Below are 26659 nucleotides of genomic sequence, written 5' to 3' on the forward strand. Positions count from 1 at the left end.
ATTAGTTTCATTTACCTGCTTCTCTGTCCACATATTGAATAATGTACCACAATTTCCCAGTGTTACTTCAGTGAGATGCTTTTTCTTGGTCCTGCTGTTTTTTAGCGTTGTAGTATTGAAATGTGTCACAGCTCCTGTTTGTTCAATATTTGCATCCTATCATTTGCATTTTTTTTTTTCAGAAATTATTATAGTCCCAATAAATATTAAATAAAATTTATATCCCTGATGAATATTTGGAACCATTTTTTTTAAATCTTGAGTCATCATTTTGTGATGAACTTTGCCTGCACAAAACTCACCACAGATCATGCTTGTAGTCTGTTCTTCTGCAATAAAACACTTGATTTCAGTTTCAGACTGAAGCCATTATGCTGTTGAATCATACCCCCCACCCTACCTTTGTTTTGTTTTGTTTTTTTCTTTAAAAGACTATTATCAGTGCCTCACAGTGCTGCCCAGAAATTAATGTCCCGTTTAATAGACCCGACCATTCAGCAACCCGGTGCATTCTCTTGCTGACTCTGTTGACATTTTCCAAATACAGGGACGACACCTCTGGAGAAGATGCAGAGGACAAAGAGCCTCCCGTGGCTATCAAGGGTCGACGAACAGCCAATAGCCAGGGACGCCGCAAGGGCCGTATAACCCGCTCTATGACCAGCGAAGCAGAGGAGACCTCAGCACCGCCACTCAACAATGAGCTCGGTCAGTATCTCTTGCATTGCAGCAAATTGGTGCAGATTTCTCCTCTCTCTTCTTTCAGTGTTAAAAAAAAACAAATTATCATATGACTTAAGCCACGCTGAACTCTGTAGCCTTAGAAAACAATGTAGGTAAACAGCATGATAAAATTGCTATTGGACTTATATACAGATGTAAAGACATACTTTATTACAAAATCATTCTAAATTAACCCTATAATTTTTAACTGGATGTAAAAGATTAAGATGGCATGCAGGAATAAATTGTGTGCATTTGTTAACAGCAATTGAACAAGAGAGAATCTTTACAGATAAATATTTGCCATCATCACTCAGCACTGAGTTTGGTCACCTTTGATCTAGTTGTGGTCTTTGGTCCCGTACCACAAGAGTGCACTGTTGATCCTTTGTCTGTTATTCGTGTTGTCTTATTCAGTCTTAAACTCATTACTTTTGCCTGACTGTCACTCAAACACCATAAAAAAAAGAAATCGTAATGGGTGTAAAATGTGGCAGCATTAGGTACGCACACAAAATCCTATTGGCAAAAGATGAACTATTAATAAAGGACTGTGTGTCAGCACTGTCCCCCTGCTTAGCTCTGTTTCATGTTCTAACAGATGGTGTGTAAGCTGTGCACACACAGACAAACTAGCTTCAGGCTAGGATGGCATTTTTGATGTTTCAGCATTTGTGCATACATGCTGCAGGTGTAGTCACAAAGAATCCCCTGGTGACTCGGGCTGTAGGGGCTCTCAGTCAGCGGCCACACCCCTGCCACTGTTTGCTCCCTTGCTAGCAGAAGTGCTAGCTGGCGCAATGTGCCCTTCACAGGTCCATATAGAGGACACGTGAGCACAGACTACTGCTGCGCTGTCCTGTCATGGAAGGCCAGGGACAGCCTGGCTTATGGCCTGTGCAGCGAAAGAAGCCAGTTGTTATGTCTATAATCATTAACTGACTTCTCTCCTTGGATTTCCTGCTTCCACCATCTAAAACAAACAGTCCCTAGCGACCCATGCTGCAGTGCTTCACTAGCAAGCAACTCAAGCCTCCCTCCCCCTCTTATTCTTTTTTTCTTCTTTAATTTCTCTCTGTCTTTCTTCTCGTCAGTCACTCCCTAACAGACATAGTGACAACTCCCCACTCCCCCCTCCACCTCCTCCCGCCTTCTCTAACTTGGTGGTTCTCCTTTTTTGTCTTTTTTTTTTTTTTTTTGTCTTTTTAAAAAAAAAATTTTAACAGCCAATCTTGAAATGAATGAGAGCTCTCGCTGGACTGAAGAAGAGATGGAAACTGCCAAAAAAGGTAAGACACCTTTCTTTTCTCATGTGAAGTAGCTTTATTGCATGTTTTATGTATTATAATAAACTCGTCAACGCAAAGAATACTTATCAGCTTCAAGCACTGTTCGAAAGCATAGACAAGTGATGTGGCTGTGACTTCCTGTTGGTGTGGTAGCAACCACCACGTGCTGCTAGGTTATGTCTATGCATGTGTATGTCAGTCTGCCTGAACGGAGTCTGCTGCTTTTTGGAGCCGTTTCCCTGTGTCTCTGGGTCAAGGCAAGCCTGTATTTTATCAAGGAGGCTGTAAAGTCTACCCCTTATCAACCAACCCCTGCGAATACGGCAGTCATTAACGAATGCGGCTGTTTATTGTCTCTCACTGAAGATTACTGGCTGATTCATAAAGGTCACTGACATTCTGTCAGTTTTCCTTGCACCTGCACTCTCTGAGTATGCTTTTAAAGTTGTTTTTTTTTTTTTTTTTTTTTGGTTTCGTTTTTTTAATATGCAGTACATTACCCTCATTTGCTGATTCAATGAGCCCTTTACCTGCAGTAATGTTTACTATGCTTTAAAGACACGTTTACATATTGCAAGAAAAGGTGAGTGTGTGTGTGTTGGCAGTGACATTGCATATAAAGATCTTTCTTTACTCTTCACAATAAATGTATCCTTTTTCGATAACTTCTAAAATAGTGGGCAAAGTTGATCAACTACCTCTTTGTAGTGCTAGGTCTTCTGCACATGATTCACTGGGTTTCACAAGGCGGCTGCTTTGTGGTAATTTATAGGTGATGTGTCATTGTGCTTTGTGCGACTGGCAGGCCTGTTTTTGAATGTTTTGAACAGCAGATGAGGTGCCTTGCAAACAACTATCAGAAGCTCCAGTGTGATATTAAAATCCCATTTAGTCTGCACCTGCTTTGTGCTTTGTGTCCCGTCTCCTGCAAATTGCTACTTGGGTGTTTGTGCAGGTTTGTGTGTTAAGAGGTTATTTTGTGATAACTGGCACTAGCCTGGCTCGAACACGGTCCTGTGTAGTAATCCTGGTTAATGTCTTCAGTTCCATTCTCCTGCTGTAGGATTAGTGGGGCACTCCATCCAAGAGGATTAGCCTGGCAGCTCTGTGGGAGCGGTGCTTCTGTGAAGGGCTTATGTAACCACAGAACCCCAGCTACAGTACCAAGGGCTGAGGAGGAGGAGGTCGTTTTATCATCAGTTCTAGCAACAACCCCCACACCTGTCAAAAGGGATTCCCTTTCCAAGAATTCAGACATTCCAAGATCACAACCTCCGTCCTCCCATTTCCTCAGTTGCGCTTTAGTTTTGAATAAGCTTGTCAAGGTGCTTTTCCGCAGCAGGTGCTTGACATGTATATGTTTTAAAGAGGTTTAGGTGTCCCGATGCTAATGTGTTTATCCCTTTGAGCTAACCAGATCTGAATAATGGCATTTATAGTGTCTGGCTGGGCCTCACCATTCCTGCGTGGCAGTGCCAGCCAGCAGTGCCTTCGAGGATGGCATGGCCACACTTGGAGATGGATCGCCCTTGTCTTCCCCAGTCAAAGATTGGCACCTCAAACAAGAGATGAGCAGGCTTTGTAACTCTGTCTTAAACCCACCACCCTACGCCTACGTGAATGTGGGCACATGCAAGTAATGTGTAGCAAAGGCTATGCCTGTGTGTGCTGGAGTGCGTACCAGTCTTGGCCAGCATTTATGTAAGTGTGCTAATCTGCCAGGCTTCGCTTGGGTGCGGGCAGCCAGGCAGCTGGATAATAGGCCCAGCTCTGCATGCTGGAAGAACCCATTTAAAGGAGCAGCAGGTAGAGAATGCCATATTATCTTTTCTCCCTTTCTCCTCCGCCGTTGCTCCAACTCTCTCTCGTTCTGTCTCTCGGTTGGGAAGATGGCAACAGCCCAGATTGGCAAGAGCTGTGGAAGATTTGGCAAGCGCCTCTTTCCCCCACTCACTTTCTCTCTCCTCTCACTGTGTGTTGTTATAAACTAGAGAGGTCACATTCAAGATGAAAAGCAGGTCAGTCAGGAAAAATGTGAAAGCCTTTATGCTTTCTCATGGTATCAACATCAACTCCCTCTCTCACCCCTGCTGCCCCCACTCTTCTCTCTGTGCTTACTCTCCACTTCTATATCCTTTCCCTTTCTCCATTGTCTCTCTGACTCAGTGGCTCTGCTTTCTCTGTGTTTCCTCGCTTTCACCAGGCTTCTCTCTCTCTCTCTCTCTCTCTCTCTCTCTCTCTCTCTCTCTCTCTCTCTCTCTCTCTCTCTCTCTCTCTCTCTCTCTCTCTCTCTCTCTCTCTCTCCCTCCCTCCCTCCCTCCCTCCACCCCCCCCCCCCCCCCTCTCTCTGTTTACTCTTGGACTGCCCGAGTGTATGTTTGTGTCTGTGTGCTAGAGTATTAACGAGAGAGAGAGAGAGAGTTTGTACTCACTCATGCGGTTGTGTGTGCATGTGTGTGTATGTGCATGCCGCGGTGCCTGCTGGCAGAGTGAGGTAGGGGGAGGGACAGACCGACGGAAAGAGGGAGGGAGGGAAAAAAAGAGAGATAGAGGAGAGATCAGATGAGGAGAGAGAGGCTGAGCACATAGAACCGCCCCACAGTCCCACTTTCCTGTGGAAGTCTTCCCAGACGACCGCCATTGGGGAGAGGAGCGACTGAGAAGAACAGAGCAGCACTCACCGAAGCACAGGGAGGACAGAGGGAGAGGGAAAAGGAGGGGAGAGGCCAGGAGCATGTGCTGGTTTAGAGTATGTCAACCTGACACCGGCTCATGTATCGAGCCAGCTGGCAAGAAGAACACTGAGACTGAGCTGTTTTCATCTCCTCTGCTCTGGATCCGGAAGGCCCAGCCCTGAACAGCTTCCCTGCTGGCCCTCGAGAGATCAGACCGTCTGATAGCGTTATCCAGAGCAGGGGCACGAGACGACGACCAGAGCGACAGGCATGTGACAGACAGGAATAACCACTTTCTGGCCGCACCAGGTGTTGATTGGACTTTATCTGGGAGGAGCTAAAGAAAATACGATGTCCTGATTGGGTGTGAGGCTACCACCTGTTTCAGTATTCTTACAGCTGATTGGATGTATGCTACATGTGTGTTGCTCTGAGCAACTGAGGCCCTGAGCCAACTATAACTTATTGGGATTGTGCTTTGTGTGGTTTGTGTGCTTGCGTGTGGCGGATCAAACTGGATATAGCTAGAGGTCATCACAAAGTGACCTTTGACCTTCAGTAAATAAATTGAACTCTTTAGCACTTCAGCTTCACTGCATGCTGCGAAGAGTTAATCTAACTTCTATAAATGTGCTTATTCTTATGCCACCGTTGTTTCATGGTTGGTGTGAAGGCATATATTTTTGTGTGTACTCTTATCAGTTTCGAGGGTGTATGACTTGTAGGGCAGTCCACCCCCTCCCACCCACCGACTTTAAAAGGTTATTAGGTATCAGCAGTCACGTGTCTCAGTCCTCATGGAGCGAGTCAGGCCAACCAGTCTTTTCTTCCTGGGAGAAGCTTTTCTAGCAATACCTTTGGTGGCAGCAATGAATATTTCAGCTGAAAAACCTCTTCCACTTTAACAGTTTCAAGGTGCGCTGCCACTTTTAGACTCCAGAAGCTCAGACATGAAGATCACCCAAGCTTGTTATGGCAGCTCTTTTTATAATAGTATTAATAAATTCTCAGCCGAACAGTGAATATTATAGGTCTTTCCACTTTTTCTGCATGATTCATAGCTTTGCTAGCCCTTTTAGCTAGAGATTTTTTTTTTTAAATTACATTTACACACTGTATGTGTGACACAGCACTTATGTAGGTGCTAATGTTAATACAATTGCAACTATTGTGCGAGTGAAACACGACTGCAGTTTTAAAAAAAACTTTTTCATATTTAGGTGGCATTTTATGTGTCGTAATATCAGTGTTATAAGTATCTCTGTACACAAAGTCTTATGAAACATTTCCAGGAAATGAGACTTGTAAACAACTAATAGATCAGTTTTTATTGCAGATATTACTTAGTAATAGTCTTATCACTAACTACTCAATCCAGTGTTGGTATCAGATTCAGGCTTTCAGATTATTATGAGAGCTGAACTGATGGGGCTGTAAACAGCTGTCCTTTCCTCTCCTTTGGCTCGCAGCTCTGCGTGTCGTCCTACTACCTCCATTAAGCGATGAGATGCAGAGACCTCTGAACCCATGGCCAAGGTTATCCCAAGACGTGTTGGCTCTGTGCCTGTTAATAACACCCCTCCCACCCACCAGCCCCCAGCAACCTTTTGAGAGCTGTCCTGTTGCCAGGACCTGTCAGGCTGGCACAGGAAACAAGTGGGTGGTGTAAGCTAAGCCTCTTACAACACACTGTTAATGAGCTGCCTTTTAGCTAACAGCAGACTCTGGGAGGGGGGCGCTGGAGCAGATTCTATGCTATCTGTATTTCTCATTTACTTGTCTTTATGCACTGAATGCTCTCTGCATATCTTACTATAGCACATATACACACTTTATGTGTGCGTCCCTACATTCTTGTGTGTTTCATGACAGGTTGATCTATCACAGCCCTGGCCCAGCGGGTGCCTGTAGACTCTTGTGTAAGGCCCAATCATGTGCTTGACTGAGTAAAGGACTTGGGTTTCTTGGAAGTGGGTCACATCAAAGTCAGTTAGAATATGACACACAGTGACCCCAGTGGAGTGAGTTAGTGATGTCATTGGTTTGACTGGCGGTTTACCTACCACTAGCACGTCCCTCTCCTTTTTGCTTTATCAGTCTCTCTCTTTCTTTCACTCTCTGTCTGTACTTTGGAAATCTATGTTAATAAGCCATGGTGCTCCTGGCAGAGTGGAACAGTGTCTATGTTACACTGTGGGTAAAACTCCCAGGCTGTGCCGCAGTTTAGACAGCTGTATAGAGACGGATGTTCCTGGCTATTGATTTACAATGGCAACGCTGTACACTTGAAGAGATTAGAGATGGCGTTGATAGTATATAAGCCAAAATAACCATTAAATTTACAATCGTCACAAGCAGTGCACTTTGCACAGCTTACATCTTTTACAGCTGCAGAGAGAATAGCAGATCATCAAGGGCCACATCCACACGTCTGTCTCTGTATGTCTATCCTAATCCCTCTGCCTGTCCATCTGTTAATTCTAGGCCTTCTCCAGTATGGTAGGAATTGGTCCGCCATCGCCAAGATGGTGGGATCAAAGACCGTGTCACAGTGCAAGAACTTCTACTTCAACTACAAGAAGAGGCAGAAACTGGATGAAATTCTGCAGCAGCATAAAATGAAATCGGTAATCAAAATGACATCCGCAAGCCTTTAAAAAAAATAAAATGAATTTTATACTTTGTGTAATGTTATACTGTAAGATTGCTTCTGTTGAGTTTTTTTTTTTTTTTTTTTTGGGCTTATTTTCACCCAGGAGAAGGAACGAAAGGCCCGTCGTAGAGGCAAAGCCTCACAGAATGAGGAAACTAATGCCCCATATCCAGCAGAGGAGGAGGAGATGGAGGGTTCAGGAGCCAGCTGCAATGAAGAAGAAGCCCCCGAGGATGGAGAAGGTATATCAATCCTTATGCCTTGATTTTAAGCCTTCTATTTTGTCTACAAAGTTGTTTGTATTGCATTGAATGTTCAGGACAACTACAGCCGAACTACAAACTAGATTGCATACATAGACTTAATAACTCTCTTACAGTTTAGTTATTAATGGTTGTAAATGTAGAATTTATGCCAGAGTTGTTTTTTTTAAATTGCATTTTATTCTACACAAACTTTATAAAGTGGCATCGTTTCATATGACAGAAAAAAGTGTTTGAGCAGCTCACGTTGGCTTAAAGAATCATGGTTTACAAATGGGAAAATGATCATGAAACGTTGCTGTAGTTTGTTGACAGAAGTGTACTGCGTAGACTGTACTTCCTCAATAGAGCACTGAAGTCCTGGGGGCTTTCATCCATCATTCCAATTGGTTTTGTTTTCCCCTTATTGTACAGTGAAACCTGATTAGGCAGAAGACTGGCACTGCGAAAAATCTTCTTTAGCAGAAAGAGATAAGAGGAAAAATGGAAGAAAAAAGGTGAAGGAGATAAAACATTTGTAGTACAAACCTCTAATTTGTTTCCTTTCGAACCCTGTGTCCCTGCCAGGTGGAGCCAATAACAGCTCTGACACGGAGAGCCTGCCCTCGCCGCACTCGTCTGAGGACAGCAAGGCTAAGGAGGAAGCCTCAAGCAAGGCAAAGGGCAGCTCAAACACTGGCGACAAGAAGGAGGACCTCGCAGACACAAGTCAGGCAGGGGATGAGAAACCTCCAGTCAAGGAAGATGCAGATTCCATTAAACAGGAGATTAAGACTGAAACAGGGGAGCCCAACAGAGACCAGCTGCAGCCAACACCGCCCAGTGATGCCACAGATACAAAACCTCCCACTGCAGGCACGGAGGAAGTCAAGAGCTACAACAAGAACTCCAAGAAGGACCATGCGGCCAAAACTTGCTCCCATGGAGACAGTGACTCTAGTGCCACTTGCAGTGCTGATGAGGTGGAGGAGACGGACAACACAGATAAGAACAGGTGAGGGTTCGTAGCAATGGATATAGTGGATAATGGTAAATGGTAATTTCCCATTTGTTTAAATTAAAGCAACAATTTTATACAGGCACAACATTAAAACTGTGACCCGTGAAGTGAATATGATGGATGCTCTCTCTACAATGCAGTATTCTCTTTCATCGCATTTGTTTCATGACTATGGGGTAATGCTTCCTCCCTGACCTCATCAGAAGCTGAAATACTATTACGCCACCTGCTATAGGCTTTCTCAGTGACACCCACATAATGGGGTGTGACATAGCGTGAGATGTCATTCAAAAACCTCTTCTCTCTTCTCACGGAAGCCTGTTGGCAGCTGTTCTTTGGGTACTAAGCTAACGGCTCTAGCCGTACCCTATTAGGTAGCAATACTGTATAAAATAAGTAGCACTACTTTTTAGTCTGCGCTACCCAAAGAACAGCAGTATTCTTCCCTGCACATTAGTTTGGTGGCTGTTTAGCCGATTGTCAGGCCCACCAGCATGTCTATGGCTAACAACCTGAGTGAAGTTGGAAATCTGTCTCTCTGCAGCAACAAGAGATACACACCCAGTTTGTGTGGCATGTGTAGACTGCTGAGGCTGCCTTGACCTCCCCCCAAATCTGTATCCATTGTATTCCTTTATGACACAAATTGTGCCACTGCAGGCTCGCTCACCAGGCTAACCTGCAGGGCAGTGTCCCTTTGGTGTGTGAGGCAGCTTTGCCACAGGGAAAAGTGCTAATACCTAAGGACTTTTATGCAGAAGCACACTCTGAGCCAGTAGCTAATTCTTTCCCATCGCTGGTGGCAGACTGACGATGTGAGGGCTTTTCTCTATTAGAGCTATCCTGGGAAGCGACGCTAACAATGATGGAGATGAGTCAGCTGATTCAGAACTCCTGTCTTCTAACTATAATTTCCAACTCCCTCACTACCAACTAAACCTCCATCGCTGTCTACCTTATAGCGCAACATACAGGACATGTGCAAGCACACAGCTGCTAAGATCAACATCCCTTCAGAAGAGGGTAAGATAGCTAAACCAGATACCACTATGTGGGAAGAAATATTCGTTACATCCGACAATGTCCTCCAGTTCCAGAAAGTGGGAATATAGGCTACTGGGAAAGCCATGGGGCTAATGGTTCTTGTGGGGCGGGCATGCTGGCTTGGGCTCCCCACCCTAATGACAAAGGAAAAAGGATTTCCTTGACACCTCTGTCATCTGCCAAGGCCTCTTGGTTGCAGCACAGGCAGCGTCTCCCCCAGCATTGCATTTTCAGGATTCCCAAAGTACCAGCCCCTCAGGCTGCAGCTGTTCTCAAGAATAGGGACATTTGAGGTTCTGATGAGGTCATGCAGGAGGCCCATAGTGAGAACCATCAGCACTAATCAGAGGACCAGGCTTATAGCCATAACCCTGAATTTTACAGGGACATCTTTTCCCTGGTATTTATGTGGTTATTACTTTTACTGCTATTTACCACCCACCTAACACTGTTGCAGATCAACAAAAATGGCTGTACCTTAATGTCCTCCAACAGAAAGCAAAAAACATATCAGAAAACCATCTCGAGAATATAAGAAATGCCTCTGGACAGTGAGCCTGTTTCCAAACTCTACAGACAATGATGCTATCAAACATCTGTTGCATATAAAAGTATGAGGCACAGTGGCCTAATACCACAGCAGCACCCAAACACTCCAATATCACCAATGCCATGCAGTCATAAGATACAATGATGCCATGTTCAAGCTCCAAAGGCCTCAGAGCTGTTCTGGCATAATAGGGACCTACACAGTATTAGGCAGATTGAGTGCTGATCAGTGTATCCCTTCCCTGCTTTATTTCCCCTGTTTACATCGTTATACCAGTTTGAGAGCTTTGTTGTAAAAAATCTTCTGGTTTTTGAGTTTTCTTGGGTATCTTACATCTCTGTTCTGACACAGCAGACATAAGAACACAAAGCAGTGAGGGCTTTGAAGTGGTAGTAGTTGCCTAGCTACACTGTACAGCATTGAAGCCATATTTGGCAAGCTGTGTTTGTGTGTTCATGTACCACAGGTTGCACTTTTCTATTAGCCAAGGATTTTATTTGCACATCAGTATGAAAATGTGTGTGTGTGTGTGTGTGTGTGTATATATATATATATATATATATATATATATATATATGTATGTATGTATGTATGTATGTATGTATGTATATGTATGTATATATATATATATGTGTATGTATATATGTGTATGTATATATGTATATATGTGTATGTATATATATATGTATATGTATATATATATATATTTTTTTTTAAATAATAATATTAATAAAACATGTCGTATGTGTCTGTGAATGAGGCCGCTAGAAATTGGTGTCAGAGTGCGTAGGAGAACTGATTAGTCGTGTTTGCACGGTACTTGTTCAGTTTTTTCCATGACAGCAGACTGCATGTACTGGCAGAGCTCAGGGAAATGCTGCCCTCTGCCAAGGCAAACAAAAGGGGGAGGGTTGGGGGGGGGGGGGGGGGGGGTGTGCATGCGTGGTTCTGTGCATCGATTTGTGTGTTTAACTGTAATTCAGAGTCTGTTGTGTTTTTTGACAGATGTGTAATACATCAATATGAATCTTTACTTTTTTCCCATGGTCTCAGGCTATGTCAGCACACATCCTACTACATTAGTGGGTGGAAAAACTAAACAAGTGATTTTGTATGCTCTTCTTTTCAACCTCTTCTTTACTCCCACTAACTTATTTCTGTCCGTCTGTGTAGAATGATGTCTCCACGGCCAAGCCTACTGAACTACACTCATGATGGGGTCATATCATCCCCACTACAGAAGCCCATGGATCTGAAACAGCTGAAACAGAGAGCAGCTGCTATACCACCTATTGTGAGTTGCTAATTTTAAAGTTGCTAGCTTTAGTTCTTGTTTCAAACAGTTACAGATCTTTTTTATGTATTTATTTATTTTTTATTTAATATGACTCATGCAGAACTACTTTGCTAGAATCCAAGAATACACATATGGACTTGATAATGAGCATTGTTATTGTGTCCCTATAAACCTTTATGTCCCTTTTTAAGTGAAGAGCATCGTGGCTTTCCCAGCCTTTGAAAGTGTCTTCGCCACATAAAACTGATGAACTCACGCACTCACAATCTTTCATTGCAGTTGTGAATCCTATCAAAGTCTCTCTGCTTACAAGGCTAACACCATAGTAGGTGAAATTGTTAAGTCATAACTGTATAAGATAAGCCAACCAGATGGAGGATAACGAGAAATGAGATAATGACCATTAGGGAAACTTTAGCTTGTCAAGAAATAAGAGATGCGTCTTAGCTGACATGCTTATCAGATATTTTATGTGGCTAACCATATGTCAGCTCCTGGATAGGAGTGGGCTTGTGTTATATGTGTGGCACATATGTAACTCTGTTATTTTCTTGTCGCCCTGTGTGCAGATGCAAGAAGCCTCGGTGCACGGGGGTCAGCAGAGTGGGAAGGCATTACTGCCTCCCCACGCTTTGGCACTGTACCAGCAACAGATCACCATGGCTCATGGGGAGTCCTCCCAGGAGGTCAAGCTGCAACAGCAGCAGCAGTTTCCAGGCCAGCCAGGCAAACAGCAGCCTTATACCCCACAGGCAGACAGAGACAGGGAGGCTCTGCACAGCAACAGCCCACGTGTTCGCCCGCGCAGCCCCTCTGCCGGCGAAAAGGATGGTATGCACACCTCCATCACAACAGAAACTTCTCTTATTGCCTAGAAACTATATTTACCTGCTGAAGTTGCAAACACAAGTTCTTCACAGTTTTAGGTTTTCAGCTTGGATCCTTTTTATCACTGTTCTGTATGACCTTAGTGTCACTCCACTGCAGGGTGTACAGCTTGGTGTTTTATGAAAACAAGATTAGAGGATTAATGAAATTATTTTTTTAAAATGAGGTTAATGAAAATGCAGTACAACATGCTGTTCTAGTTGCATTTGATCTAGTTTTACTTTGTTGGTCCTTGCTACATCCTGTAACCTTGAGTCTGTGTACTCTAGTGTTTAGGGCATTGAAGTGTTTCTGGGACACTCAGGGAGAGGGAACTGATAAATGATCTGGTATTGCTATTGACCCAAAAGGGAATACAGTCTGGTTCAGTGCAGTTACTGTAAGCTTGTTGAATGGACTTTTAAAGGTCCACACAAAGAGAGGTCTTTTATAACCAGCATGTGCACGGCAGCTGTGAACTCCAAAGTCCTTTTTCATTCATTTATGCTAACATAAGGACAGATATAAACATGTATTCCAGCTGATATCTATTGATATTTTTCAGCATTTAATCACCGTGTGGGGGAAGTAATAGTTACAAGTAAGCGCTTGTGGGGATTTAAAAAATTGAGGATTTGATGATTGTAAAAATGCTGTGAGGATTTAATGATCTGTGGTGTGCTTATGTCCATTCAGAGCAATGAGAAGCAGTTGCTGCTCCTCCTGCAGGGATTAAGTAGGTTCATCCATTGCCTTTTAACTTCTCCTCAGCTGGATTTCACTTTAAATATTAGCACTGGGATGGTGTGATTGTATTAAGTAAGGGTACTAATTCAGTGGCGTGTCACTCTGTCTGGGAGGTAGCATGAGATATTCTTTGTAATTCTTATGATGACATTGATGAAGGTGTGGACAGTAGTGTGTTGGTAATGGCCAAAGGACAACTTCTTGGATTAGTGGATAACCATTTGTGTGTTGTTACCTGGTCCTGACTCTCCTTGTGTGTCACTGTTGCAGAAAAGCCCCCAGCATTCTCTCCACACAGTGAAGCTAAGAAGCAGGCGCTCGGCCCTGATGACCCGAGGACCTCTAACTTGGGGCGCTCAGTTCTATCCCCTTACCCTGTGTCCCCACGAGACATGTCCAAGAGCACTCATGACCAGCACCTGATCCACTTCAACTGTGAGCATTCTCTTTACATCAGCGGTCGCCAATCCCTGGGCCTCGGACCGGTACCGGTCCGTGAATCGTTTGGTACCGGGCCGCGAGAGTTGAGGCTCAGGTCTGAAATGTATGGTTTTCAGGGTTTTTATCGGTTTTCGGCATTATTTTGTTATTGTTTTTATCGTTAACTCAGTTTTCCTGGGTCTTTTCATGTGTGTTATGAATAAATCTTCTTTTTTTCGGTACCGGTACTAAGTTTTTTTTTTGTTGTATTTATCCGCGACACCTTAAAGGCCGGTCCGTGAAAATATTGTCGGGCATAAACCGGTCCGTGGCGCAAAAAAGGTTGGGGACCGCTGCTTTACATAATCTTTTATCTGTACTGTGAGAACATTTAGCAAATCCATGTCTACTTAACTTGCTTTTTTAAGCCTTTGTCTAAAGATCACTTGCTCAAATCTCATTCTCACAATCTCATCCATCTGCCAGCGTTCCAGCCATCAGGCCACCCCTCACTGCCGCAGGACAGCGGAAGGCTAGCAGCAGTGAGACCGCTCACAATGCCAGAGCCTCCACCTCTCATTTCCTCCTCCAAGCCAGGAGGCTCTATCACACAGGTACAGCACCACACCAATAACATTAAGTAGACATAGTTTGAGAGTAGAAATCATGTAATTGTTTTGATCAGTGATCCTACATATTGTTCTTATGACCATGTACATTTTTTTTTAATTAAATAAACAGGGCACACCAGTACAGCTGCACAGCCCAGCTCATGGGTTGGACCATGGGAAGATGCCCTCCGCACCGATGGGGGTGCCTTGGATGGATCAGAGGAAAGGGGGTGAGTAAATCTGGCTGAGGGGATTGATACTCTCTCATTATTGTGCCCTGCCCCTCTCAGCAAGGTCTGTCTTCAAAATGAGATTTTACTTTCAATGAGACTTTTACCTGGATAAATAAAGGATAATAAAATTGTCCCTATTCATTTTGTTCTCTTTTCTCTCTGTAATCTAATATATAGCAGGTGGTTTTCCAATAGTAAAGCAGGAACAGCTGTCCCCTCACAGCTCGTCCTCCCAAGCTGATAACCTGTCAGCCCAAGGGCCATCTCATGATAGTGCTGCTGGACGTGGTGGGTGCTCTGTCTTTTCCCACTGTTTTACTGCCATACTGATTACAAGCAATAAGCCACAGATTCTGAACAAAGTCAAATCATGACTTGCTTTTTATTCCAACACACCAAATTGGAGTGACTTTTCTAAATGTACTGAATGTAACCTAGGCTAGACTTTCAATCTCTCTCTGTCTGGTCATTCATCTATCTGTTTATTATAAAGTCAGTGGGTAGTTGAGTTCACTGATGTTGGGAAAATGTGAAGATTGAGAGAAACTGCCCAAATCTGTATGTGCAGAAGTGATTGTACTCGGTGATGCTTCAACTTTTTCTTTTCGGGTGGTCTTGCAAAACAGTTTCAAATATTTATTTCCAGTTAAATGCATTCCTCTTTTTTACTCTTAATGTGACTTTACATGTTGGATTATAGTGACAGCTGTCTCTCTCTTACTGTCCTTAAAGCGTCTATTTCAGCTGTTCAGGGGGGTAGTATCACTAAAGGCATCCCAGGGACCAGACTGCATCCTGATTCCCCAATTCCCTATCGAGGCGGCTCCATTACTCAGGTGAGTGCTGACCGCTGAAGTAGTCCTTGTAATATAGCTGCTATACTGGAGTTAAAAATGCTCCAGTATAAAGTTCAAAATTGGTACAAAAGTGGAGAGACAAACTCTATTCAGAAAATAACAACAGGCTTATTTGTATTTTCCAAAGAATTTTACTCATGTAAAGGTTCTTGTTGTTTCCACTGAAAATACTCATAGGCTGTTGGTTTGATGATGTAACCTACAGATAATCCCTGACCACTGTTACAACTCTCGTTGCAACAGTCTCCCATATGTACAGTTTGTTGGGTGGGGCAATCCTCGTGTTTGTTAATAATATTCTGCTGACTCTGTTCTAGTTTGAGTTGTGCATTACAACACAACTGGAAAACTGTTCTCTTCCCCTTTTCGAGGAACCTCCGAGCAACCTTTCAAATTCACTGAACACGCTTATAAATAATTCCCCAGTATGCAGGTTTAGAAGTGACCTGCTTTTGTTTGACATCATAACTAGCACGTACGGCTAGGATCTAAATCAAATCAGTTTCTTAAGTCAAGCTTAAAAGTTCATTTTTGTTCCTAAGTGAAGATATAAGGAGAGTGCTTTTCAAGCGGCGCTACTCCTGTGCAGTCCTCCAAAATCTCAATTGCACATTGCTCGACATAGATGACACTGTGCATTGGTTGAATGCCGATTTGTTAATAAACAGGCTGGGAAAGGGAAAGGAGTGACAGCAGAGATCTCGAGAAAATCAAAGATAGGGGGAAAAAAATACAACATGAAAAGCAAAGACGGCTTCTGCAGGAGTCTTTGTATGTTAAAACTTTGCTCTTCCTTCTGACTGATGGGCCAACAACAGCCCACGGTCTTGTTATGTCACACATTTTTGACACTGCCTCCACCTAGCAAGGTGCATGCTGGCTCCAACTCAATTCCAACCACATGATTGATGTCATTGACCCTTTCGTGTTATATCTCAAAACATGAATTGGCTTTTATTGACTTTAACCTCCTAGGATCTGGTGTCCACATATGTGGCCATCACATTTTGGGTTATTTAGACCAAAATACTGAATTTTGCTCTACAAGGGCCTGATTATCCACTTATGAGGACATTATACTGCTACTGTTCTATCAAGATTTTAAACGAATATGCTCATATGTGGCTCTCATTTTTCTTAAAAACAAAAATAAGGCAAAAAAAAAAAAATCTGGTAATTCTTTGTTTTTTACATTCATCGGGCCCCAATATGTCCAAATATCAATGAAAAATTAAAAAAGCATGTAGTGGAAGAGTTTGGGTCTTAGGAGGTTAATATTGACCATGTCTCATATTTCTGTAGGGGAGAATTTTTTTGCAATAATTATCTTTATTGTTTTATTGCCCAGCCCTAGCTCACCATTTCCCCTTGTAATACTGAACTGAAACTAACACTGTTAAATTAAGTCAAGGTTCATAGCGACAGCAGCATGTACAGCTCATACACTGACGGGCCATGCATTGTTAGCAGTACTTCATTGGTTCATTTTGATGCCATCACTGGTTTCTGCTCATAAAGTTGAAGGCTTTATGTCTTTATACCTGCCACAGTCAATTTTAGCAGCCTTCATGCGTCTGAGCTTTGTCCTTTTGATGGAAACGAGAGCAGCAGAGCTGGTTAGAGGTCATAAGGCTGGTGGATTTCCGTGGTGCTGTGACATAACTGCAGCTCTGGGTGGCCCCGTCACCTTAGCAACAGGTACACAATGTACCGCATCTGTTCCCTCTTTACTTTATCTATATACTCTAGGCGCGGGCAAAACCAGTCATTGATATGCCCACTGTAATATCATATCCAGCTGCCATACTGGCTTCTATCTGCTGTTGTGGATTAGTAAAAGGAGAGATGGCTGAAAGTGTAACATCTCCATTGTTAGAGGGATACCTTTTTAGTGTGCAGGCTACTGTTCAGTGCACGAATCCATATAGCATTGATGCCTCTTCTTAAAGGGTAGGTGCGGGTAACTTAAGTCAGCGCCATCTGATCCTATAATAAGAAACCATGCTAGTCTGGCCTCGTCCTTCCTCAGTGTCTTCTTGGAAAAGCTGCAAGCAACACAGTAACAATGTTCCCTAAGCTACTACTTTTCATGTCCACTTTAGTGACGTGACTCAAGTTGTGTGAGTGGGTTCACTTGATGATTCCTCTGAAATGTTTAACCTCAAGCTGTACTTATTTTTAACTTAGTGTTTTCCTTCTTTGACATAGTTGAGTCTGATTAGACTCAAGAACAGTCAGCTTAAATTTCCATAGATGTTTGTTCACTTGTTTTTCTTGTTGTTTTTAATTAGTGGAGTAATTGTAAATAACAGTTTAACACTCGTGATATAAAGTTTGTCATTTCCGTAACATTTTTTGTTATGACGTTGGCACTGTTTAGTTTTACCGAAATGAGGATTGTTAACCAAGTCTGCTTGTAGTCAAGGTTGTCTGCTGTCAGGCTTCACTGTCATTTGTATATCAAAATCCTAATCAGACTTCTTTTTTTTTTTGATTCTCTGTTACAACACACTGATGGTACAAAGTACAGGTCTCATTTCTTCTTTTTGTTTTCCACAGGGGACGCCGGCTGATTCGCTTTATAAGGGAACCATAGCGCGACTAATGACTGAGGACAGTGCCAGCCGAGTTGAGAGGGAGCGCGATGAGGCCCTGTCTAAAGGACATGTGCTCTATGAGGGCATTAGTGGGCACATTCTTACATATGATCGTAAGTAGCACTTGGCCGTATTGTCCTACTTTTTGCTGTGTTGCTTTTAGTTAATCTTAGAAATAATATTGATTCAAATTGCACATACCTTAAGAAATACTGTCAGTATATTTACTGAGATCTTTGTCATTTATAGGCTCAGCATCCCAGACTCCTAAAGATGAGGGCCGAGGTGGAGGGCAGTCTGGGGAAATCCTGGGCCTCAAGCGTCCTTATGATGTAATGGAAGGAGGCATCTCGAGGGGACTGCCTATGAGGGAATCGTTGTCTGCTGCCAACTGTGAAGGTAACAGATGACATATAGAGGTTTGACTTTGATTGTTTATGAAATAACTCACCATAGTCTTACACCTTACCATTCCCTCCTTGGTCCCTCCACCTCAGGACTGATTGGACGAGCCATGCCTCATGATAGTGACAGTCCCCACCATGCCTCTTACAAGGACTCTCATCACATCCGTGGTTCCATCTCACAAGGTAGCAGATCTCGAACCCCAGATTATTCAGCTAAGCTTATAAAACCTTTGTGTCTGTCGCTCATGTTTCTTTATCCTTTGGCTCACGTATGGCTAAATTATGAAAAGAAATGAGAACACTAGGCTTCCTGCTCTTGTTTGAAGATCAATAATAGTCATATATTAAAATTTCAGGTATACCTCGTCATCTAGATCAGGATACCTACATGAGGAGGGAACCTAAACAGATGAAAAGAGAGAGCCCCCCACCTCGTGGGCCTGGCTCTTTGTCTGATTCTATGAAAGGCCGAGAGACCATAGTGAAGGAGGCTGGGCGCTCTATCCACCTCATTCCCAGGGAAGAGCTCCGACAGCCTGGAAAGGAGGGCATCATTGTACAGGTACACACTAAAGATAATGCTAATGACACGTGTAGAGACAATCAAACACTTCATGCTTGCTAACTGAGTTAATTCCCATTGTGGTCTCTGAAGGGATCGTCCATGAAGCAGGAGGTGGCTAGTTCAGGGAAACGTCATGATGTCCGCTCCATCATGGGCAGTCCCTACCACGGTACACAGTCACACCTGGAGATGCGTACTGAGAGAAGCCGATATGAAGACGCACCTAAAGGGCGCCCCAGTGCAGTGGTCAGTACAGCTAGTCCCATATCGCGCTCTTCTCCACTGACGCTGGGGTCAGAGCAGGGTGGCAAAGCCCATCACAGCCCAGTGGGCTACGATGATAAAGGAGCCTTAAGGACACCTTACCCTGGATCCTCACATCGTAGCTCCCCACTGTCCAGGGAGGCAGGTCAAAGGCAGCATGAGGGTAAGTATATCACATGCTAAAATGATTGAGAGTTTGTAATTTAAACGAAAAAAGAATCAAGAAGTATATGAAAATGCATAAATCGTGTATATGTGTGACAGGCATGTAAAAGAGTTGTTCTGTACTAAAAATTATTCTGTTTCCTATTAATTTTTTTTGTTTTTTATTTCCCCCACCAGTTTCCAGTAAGAATCTGACTCAGGAGCGTAAAGCCACACCAACCCCCAGAGAGATGACTACCACCAAATCACCACTTTCCACTCTTCCAGATCAGCAGACCCTGTTTCCGAGTCTGGGACATGAAATGTACCGTCACATTTCCTTAGCTTTTGATCCTGCTGCAATGGGTCGTAGTATCCCAATCGACTCAGGTACTGTGTCCATTATAGTGTGTACATGTTGCCCCCATCCTCATTAGAGAACAGTTTAATCATCTGCAAGGCATTTGTGTGATAATGTGATGAGAGTTTTACTCCAAGTTGAGTGACTTCCTGATAGATCATCTTCTTGTTTATACACAGCAGCATACTACTTGCATAGGCCCCTTGCTTCCGGCGCTCCATACTCTCCCCACTACCCCTACATCATCCGTGGCTTTCCTGACACCGCCGCCCTGGAGAACCGGCAGACGCTGCTCAACGACTATATCACTTCTCAGCAGATGCATCAGTGGCCCGCAGCTGCTGCCATGGCTGCACAGCGCTCATCTGACATCATGAGGGGCATTCCATCACGTGACCAGGCTGTCCCCCTGCCCTACCCTCCTCGGGGTAAGGGCAGTCACTAACTGAAAGTGCAGTCAAGTGTGCTGCACCTGCACTACGAATACAAATAGGAGTATGAAACAACAGCAGGGTGGTTGTTATTAATAGAAGCACCTGCAAGCCAAAATTTAATGTTAGTGCTGTTCATGCTCGGAGTTATTTAAATCAATTTGGTGGACAGTTTATTTATAGTCAGCTGATGTACAGTAATAAAGCAGCATTTGATTTTGTCATCACACTCTGTGGGAGAGTCTTATTGTCCTTTATTATGGCATTTTCCACGATTTTCCTACAAAAACAAATAAATATAATAGAAAAAAACTGAACTGCATTAGTGGTTGCTGAAAATTTGTCATGTAGGATGATTGAGGGAGCTGCCAGTCAGACTATTTTCCAATATAACGCATTGAAGGAACACATCTTGACTCATTTATTACTTTGTCTTAGAACACTAGAGCAGAATCTATTAAGGGTTTATGTTTTAGTAATTTGCTTCTGCTTTCCCATTTATCTGTCAGAAATATAGAATTTCACATAGTCCATCATTTCAGATTTAATAAATATAAATATCACATTCCCTCATAAAACATTTGCATGACTGTTGACAGCCTCTCATTATTTTTATGCCCTGTAATCAGCTGACCCTTCTCTGTCCTCTAGGGATCATCGATCTTTCTCAGGTATCACACATACTGGTCCCTCCCTCTCCAGGGACAGTGGATCGCATCCCTTACATCCCTGGGACGAGCACCGGCTTCCCTGGCAGACCTTACACCACCTCTCCCATCTCACCCGGTACAGTTAATTTCACTCAAGCAGACTCACACAATAAATATGTTGCACTCTTTTTATTTCTAAAGTTCTCTTTCTCTCCCATTTTTTGCATGTGCAGTTGGCTCCTCACACATGAGCAAAATGCAAGGCACGGCCTCATCTTTAGAGCGTGAAAGAGACCGTGAACGTGACAGGGAGCGGGAGCGTGAAAGTGAGAGGGAGCGGGAACGGGAAAAGGAGAGGGAGCGCGAACGGGACCGTCAGAGAGATCGGGAAAAGGAAAGGGAGCGCGAGAGGGACCGCGAAAGGCAAAGGGACCGGGAGAGAGAGAGGGATCGAGAGCGTGAGAGAGACAAGGGCGGCTCTATTGGAAATGTGGAGCATGCCCCCATCTGGCGACCAGGTGTGGAGAATATGGTGTTCTTCATTTTTATTTAAGTTACGAATCTAGTTTGGAATTTGCAAAGTTATACGAGTCTGTTTCTGCTACTTAGGTACAGAGCACAGCTTGTCAAGCAGCAGCAGCAGCGTAAGACCTGCGTCCCAGCCGCACAGCCACCAGCACTCCCCAGTGTCGCCTCGTACCCAGGAAAACGTCCAGCAGAGGCCAAGTGTCCTGCACACTGGGGGGAAAAGTCTTTCTGTCAACGAACACTCCGGCTCATCTGTGTTACGGTAAACTGAACTTTAACACAGAAAATTTGAATAAACAGATAAAAAGTTGTACGCGCTTTTTGTTTGTTTGTTTGTTTGTTTTTATAAATACAATTCGCTTTTTTAAATGTGTTTGCTTTGTTAGGTCCATGCCCTCAGGGTCATCCCACTACCAAGCTTACCCTAGCCATCTCCAAAGGACAGGTGTGCTTTCTGAGGCCTACCCAACTGCCATGGATTTAAATGCACCCAAAGAGCAGAGTCGCGATGCAGGCAAAAACAGGGGAGGTCTACCCAAACATTTTCAGGACCAGCATGGCCCATCCAGTAAATCTGACCCCAAGCTGTCCAGCCCCAGCCCAGGTGGACTATACCCCGGGTCTTATACCTCTGCTTCAGGCCGTCCCCAGCACCTACTGCCTCTGCAGTCAGACAACCCTCCTGGCCGTGGAGAAAGCGGTACACCTAGTAGGGAAAAGACTCAAAACAAACAGATGTCCATTCAGGAACAAGAGCTCCGATCACTCGGTAAGACCACCATGACTGCGGCCAACTTCATAAACGCAATTATTATGCGTCAAATTTCTTGTGAAACGGGGATGCCAGAGATGGGCTCGCTTGTTGCCAGCAGCGCCACTAATGGTAAGACGCTCTGGATCCCAGGGGTCCCCCCTCATCACCCAGACCCACTCCCCCGTCAGTGTGTGGCCTATTGCACGCTGTGGTGGTTGGCATTATCAGATCAGCAGAATTCATTTACATTTTTGTTTCAATGCTGTAGTTGGTTTTTTTTTGCCTTTTTTCCCAGTTTCTCCCTTTTATAGACTTAAAGTCCACCAAGGGTGCCCTCTGGAAAGCCTTACTTCTAGCTTTCCCAAATTGGACAATACTTGATTAGATTAAATTTTTAAAAGAATTTGGCGAGCTTGAATGAGTTTTGATAGTGTTTTTGTGAAAACTTGATTTTTCCAAGAAGATCCTAGGTGTCCTTTAAGGTAGCTAAAGCTGGTGGGACATTTAGGTTGAGCATCCTTTGCTGCTTATGTTCATTTTATTTCCTAAGAGGATGTGACTTGAATTTAACATGTGGCACCCTCCTCCCTGTCATTCGGCTGCTTACATTAAGAAAATATTTCACCACAGACAGTTAGATCATCAGAGTAGTATTTTTATACCCTCTGTTCAGTAAGACTGCTGTAATTCAAACATATGTAACTCAGATGAAAAAGAACATTGAAATAGAAAATTGGTCTGATAGTTTCATTAAACAGGAAAAGCATTACCATCCACCAAACTCACTCCCTGGGGTCCCAGAGTGCACCAGTGTTGCAGAGAAGGCAGGTGGGAAGGGGAAGTAACACGGCAAAGACTGGAGACACTTTCAGCGAATCAGGGGGAGGGGGTACTACAGCTTCTGGCCTTCCAAATCTGTGCATGTTCCTGTTTTACTGCTCACTGTAATCTATGCTGATTTATTTAGGTTTTCTTTTTTTTGGATGTTGCGAGCTAATGTACTCGAGAAGCATGCTTGTCAAAGCTGATGAGATGGTTGAGCTAGATGACAACACCAGGATGATGTTGTTCACAAAACAGTAGATGGATCCACAGAGAGAAATACAGGTGCTTATAAAGCTGCTGCTGAAATGAACCCAGTCTCTCATGTATTTTCTAGCTAACAACAAAAGGCAGAGCTTGCTGTCCCCACAGGATCACTCATTCCCTCTCTGGGATTCACAGAGTCAATCCTGGTCCCCTCTTTCAACTTACATCATCCTCTGAAATGAATAATGTAGTGTAAGAGTTGTGTAAGAAAAACACGTAGCGAGATATGACACACAAAGGACACAAAGTCTTGAAATCCATGTGCTGTAGTGCTCTCGAGAGCTTACAGGGAGAATGTTTTAGACCCTCGACTGAATGGAGTTTCTGGAGTTAGGTTTTGTACTCTAGTATGATAGTAATAGCCTATTTCTATTCATAACATGCAGTACACACTTTTTAAGTCCCTCAAGTGATATAAAGGAGGATGTAAAAGTGTCTTTTTGAACTTCTTCATTTCAGTTACTGATGCAAAACCTGTCAATTTTAGCACCATTTCTGGTCAAAGATGAGTTTGCCAAGGCTGTATGCAAAGTGTGCACTGAAAATATCTTGAGACCTCTTCACACTTACTCATATTTAGATATATTTTCTTTTTCTTCTTCTTCTTTTATTTTTTCCAAAGCTTGCACCTTGAGCCTACAAAAGTCTGGATGAGTGTAGAGACATCTCAGGAAAAAAAATGCTTGTTTTCTTTAGGACATTCCAAAGGTTTGGAATTATGTCACCTTAACCTGAAAATCCAAACTAATTTTTAAAGTGTGTGTGTGTTTTCTGGATTCGACTCTTAGCTATGACACACGGTCTTTACCGTTCTCCATCTGAAGAGAGACTGTCTCCAGGCCAGCAGCCCCAGTCCCCTTGTGTCAAAGGCAGCCAAAGGGTGGTCACTCTGGCACAGCACATCAGCGTAAGCCCTCTCAACTACTGCATAAAATAATCTAATAATTAGAAGTGCTTTATAAAAGAAGTTGGCGTTTGTATTAAAGCAAATGCATGCATGTCGAATCTGTTTAGTTTTCTTTAGAGTAAAATAAAACCCTTACACACGGGTCTCCTGATAGAGTTTATCTCAGACAGTGTTGTGTAATGTCTGATGTTGATAATCTTCACCCAAACAGGAGGTGATAACTAAAGACTACAGGCAGAGCCAGCAGCAAAGCTACCACGGTTCTCCTGTCCTGGACTTGACCCGTCCACCCAGTGCCTCCCAGCCCCCTCCCACTTCACAGGAGTCTGCTCAGGGGACCCGCTATGCCGAGGGACCTGGTGGAGAACGCAACAGAGACCGGTAGGAATCTCTGTTGGGTGCAATTAGTGCATCTAACCTTTTGTCTTATCTTAAATAAGTGATAAAAAGATTTTTATGTCATAGAATATATGTAATGGATAATCAAAGTTATGATATTCATGCTGTTTTCCAGATCTCCACCTCAGCCTAAAACATCACCTGTCAGTGTTTCTATTGACGGCATCGAACCGGTGTCTCCTGCTGGAGCCAACTCTGAACCTGAAGTCCAGAGAGGAGCCTCCTACCCCAGCGAGCAGGGAGAGCAAGGGTAAGTTTGGATTTGGGTTGGAGCAGCAGCATGAAAATCAAGAGTCCGCTCCAAAAAGTCCATTATGAGCACAGTTTATTTACATTTAGCACCACTAATTAGATTATTTCACTGAGCAAATTCTGTAACACAATGTCAAAATTTAGGTCCTGGTCATGAAATAGTAGCCCACTGTTTTGTGCTTGCATATATACTGTACCTGTCACATGTGTATGTGTAGTTTAGTCATGTTTAAAGGACAGTGACAGACTCTGACATTGGATTGTGGTTTCCGGAGTTTCTGCTCCAGATAACAGAGTTGCTTCTGGGTTAATAAACCTACTTTTTATTTTCTTCAGTCAGAGAAATAGGAAACGTTAATGATTGCGTATCTGTTTGGCAGCCTTGTTGCACTGAAAAAGTTTTTACAACCGAAGTGGGTGGCATGATTGTCACGTAATCCTCTGGGCCATAAATTGTGATTGCCAGGTTTCAGCATTTATTAACAACTGATTGTGCTGTGTTTCATCTCTGAGGTAGGAGAAAGGAGGAGCTTTAACGTCAATAAAGAGCATCTGCTCCTTGATAAGGTGGCATGACCTGATGCCTTGAATGTAGCACCTTAACTGTTTAGGAAATTCTCAGTATAGAAGGCAGGTACCACAGCTGAGTACAAAAAATGTGGGCTTGTCGTCACAGCAGTGCACACCAGTAGATGGTTGGATAAATGAGTGTTTTTTTTGTTGTTGTTGTTGTTTTGGAAGTTTTTTGCAATTTTAAAATGATGAAGCCCTTATATTTACATGTGTGCTTATTAAATTGTCTTGTCACAGGAGTCGGGTTAGTTTGTGTCTGTGTGCATGTTGACATCATAGTACTTTCTCTTCTACAGGATGGGTTCCCACTCTCCTCCAAATGCCTCCCAGCCTCCTGCCTTCTTCAGCAAACTGACTGAGAGCAACTCGGCTATTGTGAAATCAAAAAAACAGGAAATCATCAAGAAGATGATTTCAGTAGTGGGAAGTGAAACTGATTTCAGTAAGTCTGACATCAGGACTGGTCTTACCGAGTGCTCAGTAGTAAACAATGTTATTCTAATTTAAATGGAGCGTAAATAAGAAACCCTGTTTACACTTTCAGATGCTGGTCAGCCTGGAACAGAAATCTTCAATATGCCAGCATCTACAACTGCAGGTAATCATTTAAGCCACATTGCTATTAATAAACAGCAGAACAATGAGCGAACGTTTAGGCCGAGATACCCGTGCCTTCTTGATAATAATGGATCGGCAGCTTTACCTAAGAATTGCATAACTGGCATCATCAACAAACAAAAATAACTTTGCATTTTCATAAAGTCAAACATTCAAAATGCAACTTGCGCTTGATCTTCCTTTGTGTGGTTAATACAGGGTCTGCAAGAGGCAGATGCTACATGAGTGTGAAGTAAAATAAATGTAGAAAGAAATCAGTCATGTTGATATTGTTGACCAAGTGCAGAAATTTCATTTTAGCTCTGTTTTGTTTGAAAAACCGGTCTTTGTACTTACACAACTACACCACATTTGATTTAGGTTTAAGAAGATTGATGTCCACCACCTTGGCAGACTTTAATCTGTCATGGATCACAGCTATCAGCTGCTCACTGGGGAACAGTGCTAGCTGCATGTTTTCAAGTTCTGCTCAAGTGTGCTGCAGGTGCAGTGTAGGCTTGACTTGGTCTCCTACTTGTTAGATATGAGAAAATGTATGAGAGCATCTATACATGTTACCTTTACAGTTTAAATTCCTCCTACAGTCTCACCATCGGTGAGGAAGCGTTAGCTAACAATCCATTTCTGTGTGCAGACACAAAGCTCTGATTTGAATGCTAGCTTTGGCTAATTACCAACCACAGTACTTAAGACTGTATCAGCAAACTGTGCTCTTGGAGACTTGTACTGTTACGCAAAGTCAGTTTTGTGTACTTTGGCACATCACAACCGTGCAAGAGGCAGCCACGAAAGTTTGAAGACGTGCAGTTTAATGCACCGCTAGAATCAGTCAAAGATGGGTGTGGTTGGAATGGGCACATGTCTGAGAGCATTGTGGGTGGTGGTGGGCTC

General features: G+C 43.4%; 1 protein-coding gene across 4 annotated transcripts in view; it reads left to right on the top strand.

Annotated features, from left to right (window-relative positions):
* ncor2 (nuclear receptor corepressor 2) overlaps positions 1-26659 on the top strand; it is a 91811-nt gene that overhangs the window by 59200 nt on the left and 5952 nt on the right. The window contains exons 16-43 of one of the 4 annotated variants that reach the window (XM_082555934.1): positions 548-708; positions 1950-2012; positions 7172-7314; positions 7444-7582; positions 8171-8597; positions 11371-11491; positions 12064-12325; positions 13379-13543; positions 14015-14142; positions 14270-14369; positions 14550-14660; positions 15105-15208; positions 17789-17939; positions 18076-18225; positions 18324-18416; positions 18590-18795; positions 18889-19225; positions 19405-19596; positions 19747-19995; positions 20650-20784; positions 20882-21166; positions 21258-21438; positions 21563-21945; positions 23808-23926; positions 24138-24307; positions 24441-24575; positions 25447-25592; positions 25695-25748. In XM_082555934.1, coding sequence (XP_082412060.1) covers positions 548-708; positions 1950-2012; positions 7172-7314; positions 7444-7582; positions 8171-8597; positions 11371-11491; positions 12064-12325; positions 13379-13543; positions 14015-14142; positions 14270-14369; positions 14550-14660; positions 15105-15208; positions 17789-17939; positions 18076-18225; positions 18324-18416; positions 18590-18795; positions 18889-19225; positions 19405-19596; positions 19747-19995; positions 20650-20784; positions 20882-21166; positions 21258-21438; positions 21563-21945; positions 23808-23926; positions 24138-24307; positions 24441-24575; positions 25447-25592; positions 25695-25748 — 4910 coding nt within the window. The remainder of the gene's footprint in view (positions 1-547; positions 709-1949; positions 2013-7171; positions 7315-7443; positions 7583-8170; positions 8598-11370; positions 11492-12063; positions 12326-13378; positions 13544-14014; positions 14143-14269; positions 14370-14549; positions 14661-15104; positions 15209-17788; positions 17940-18075; positions 18226-18323; positions 18417-18589; positions 18796-18888; positions 19226-19404; positions 19597-19746; positions 19996-20649; positions 20785-20881; positions 21167-21257; positions 21439-21562; positions 21946-23807; positions 23927-24137; positions 24308-24440; positions 24576-25446; positions 25593-25694; positions 25749-26659) is intronic. The other 3 variants (XM_082555935.1, XM_082555936.1, XM_082555937.1) reach the window with 3 other exon arrangements.

This window comes from Aulonocara stuartgranti (assembly GCF_965226115.1).
Source record: "Aulonocara stuartgranti genome assembly, chromosome: 12".
NCBI classification, from domain to species: Eukaryota; Metazoa; Chordata; class Actinopteri; order Cichliformes; family Cichlidae; genus Aulonocara; species Aulonocara stuartgranti.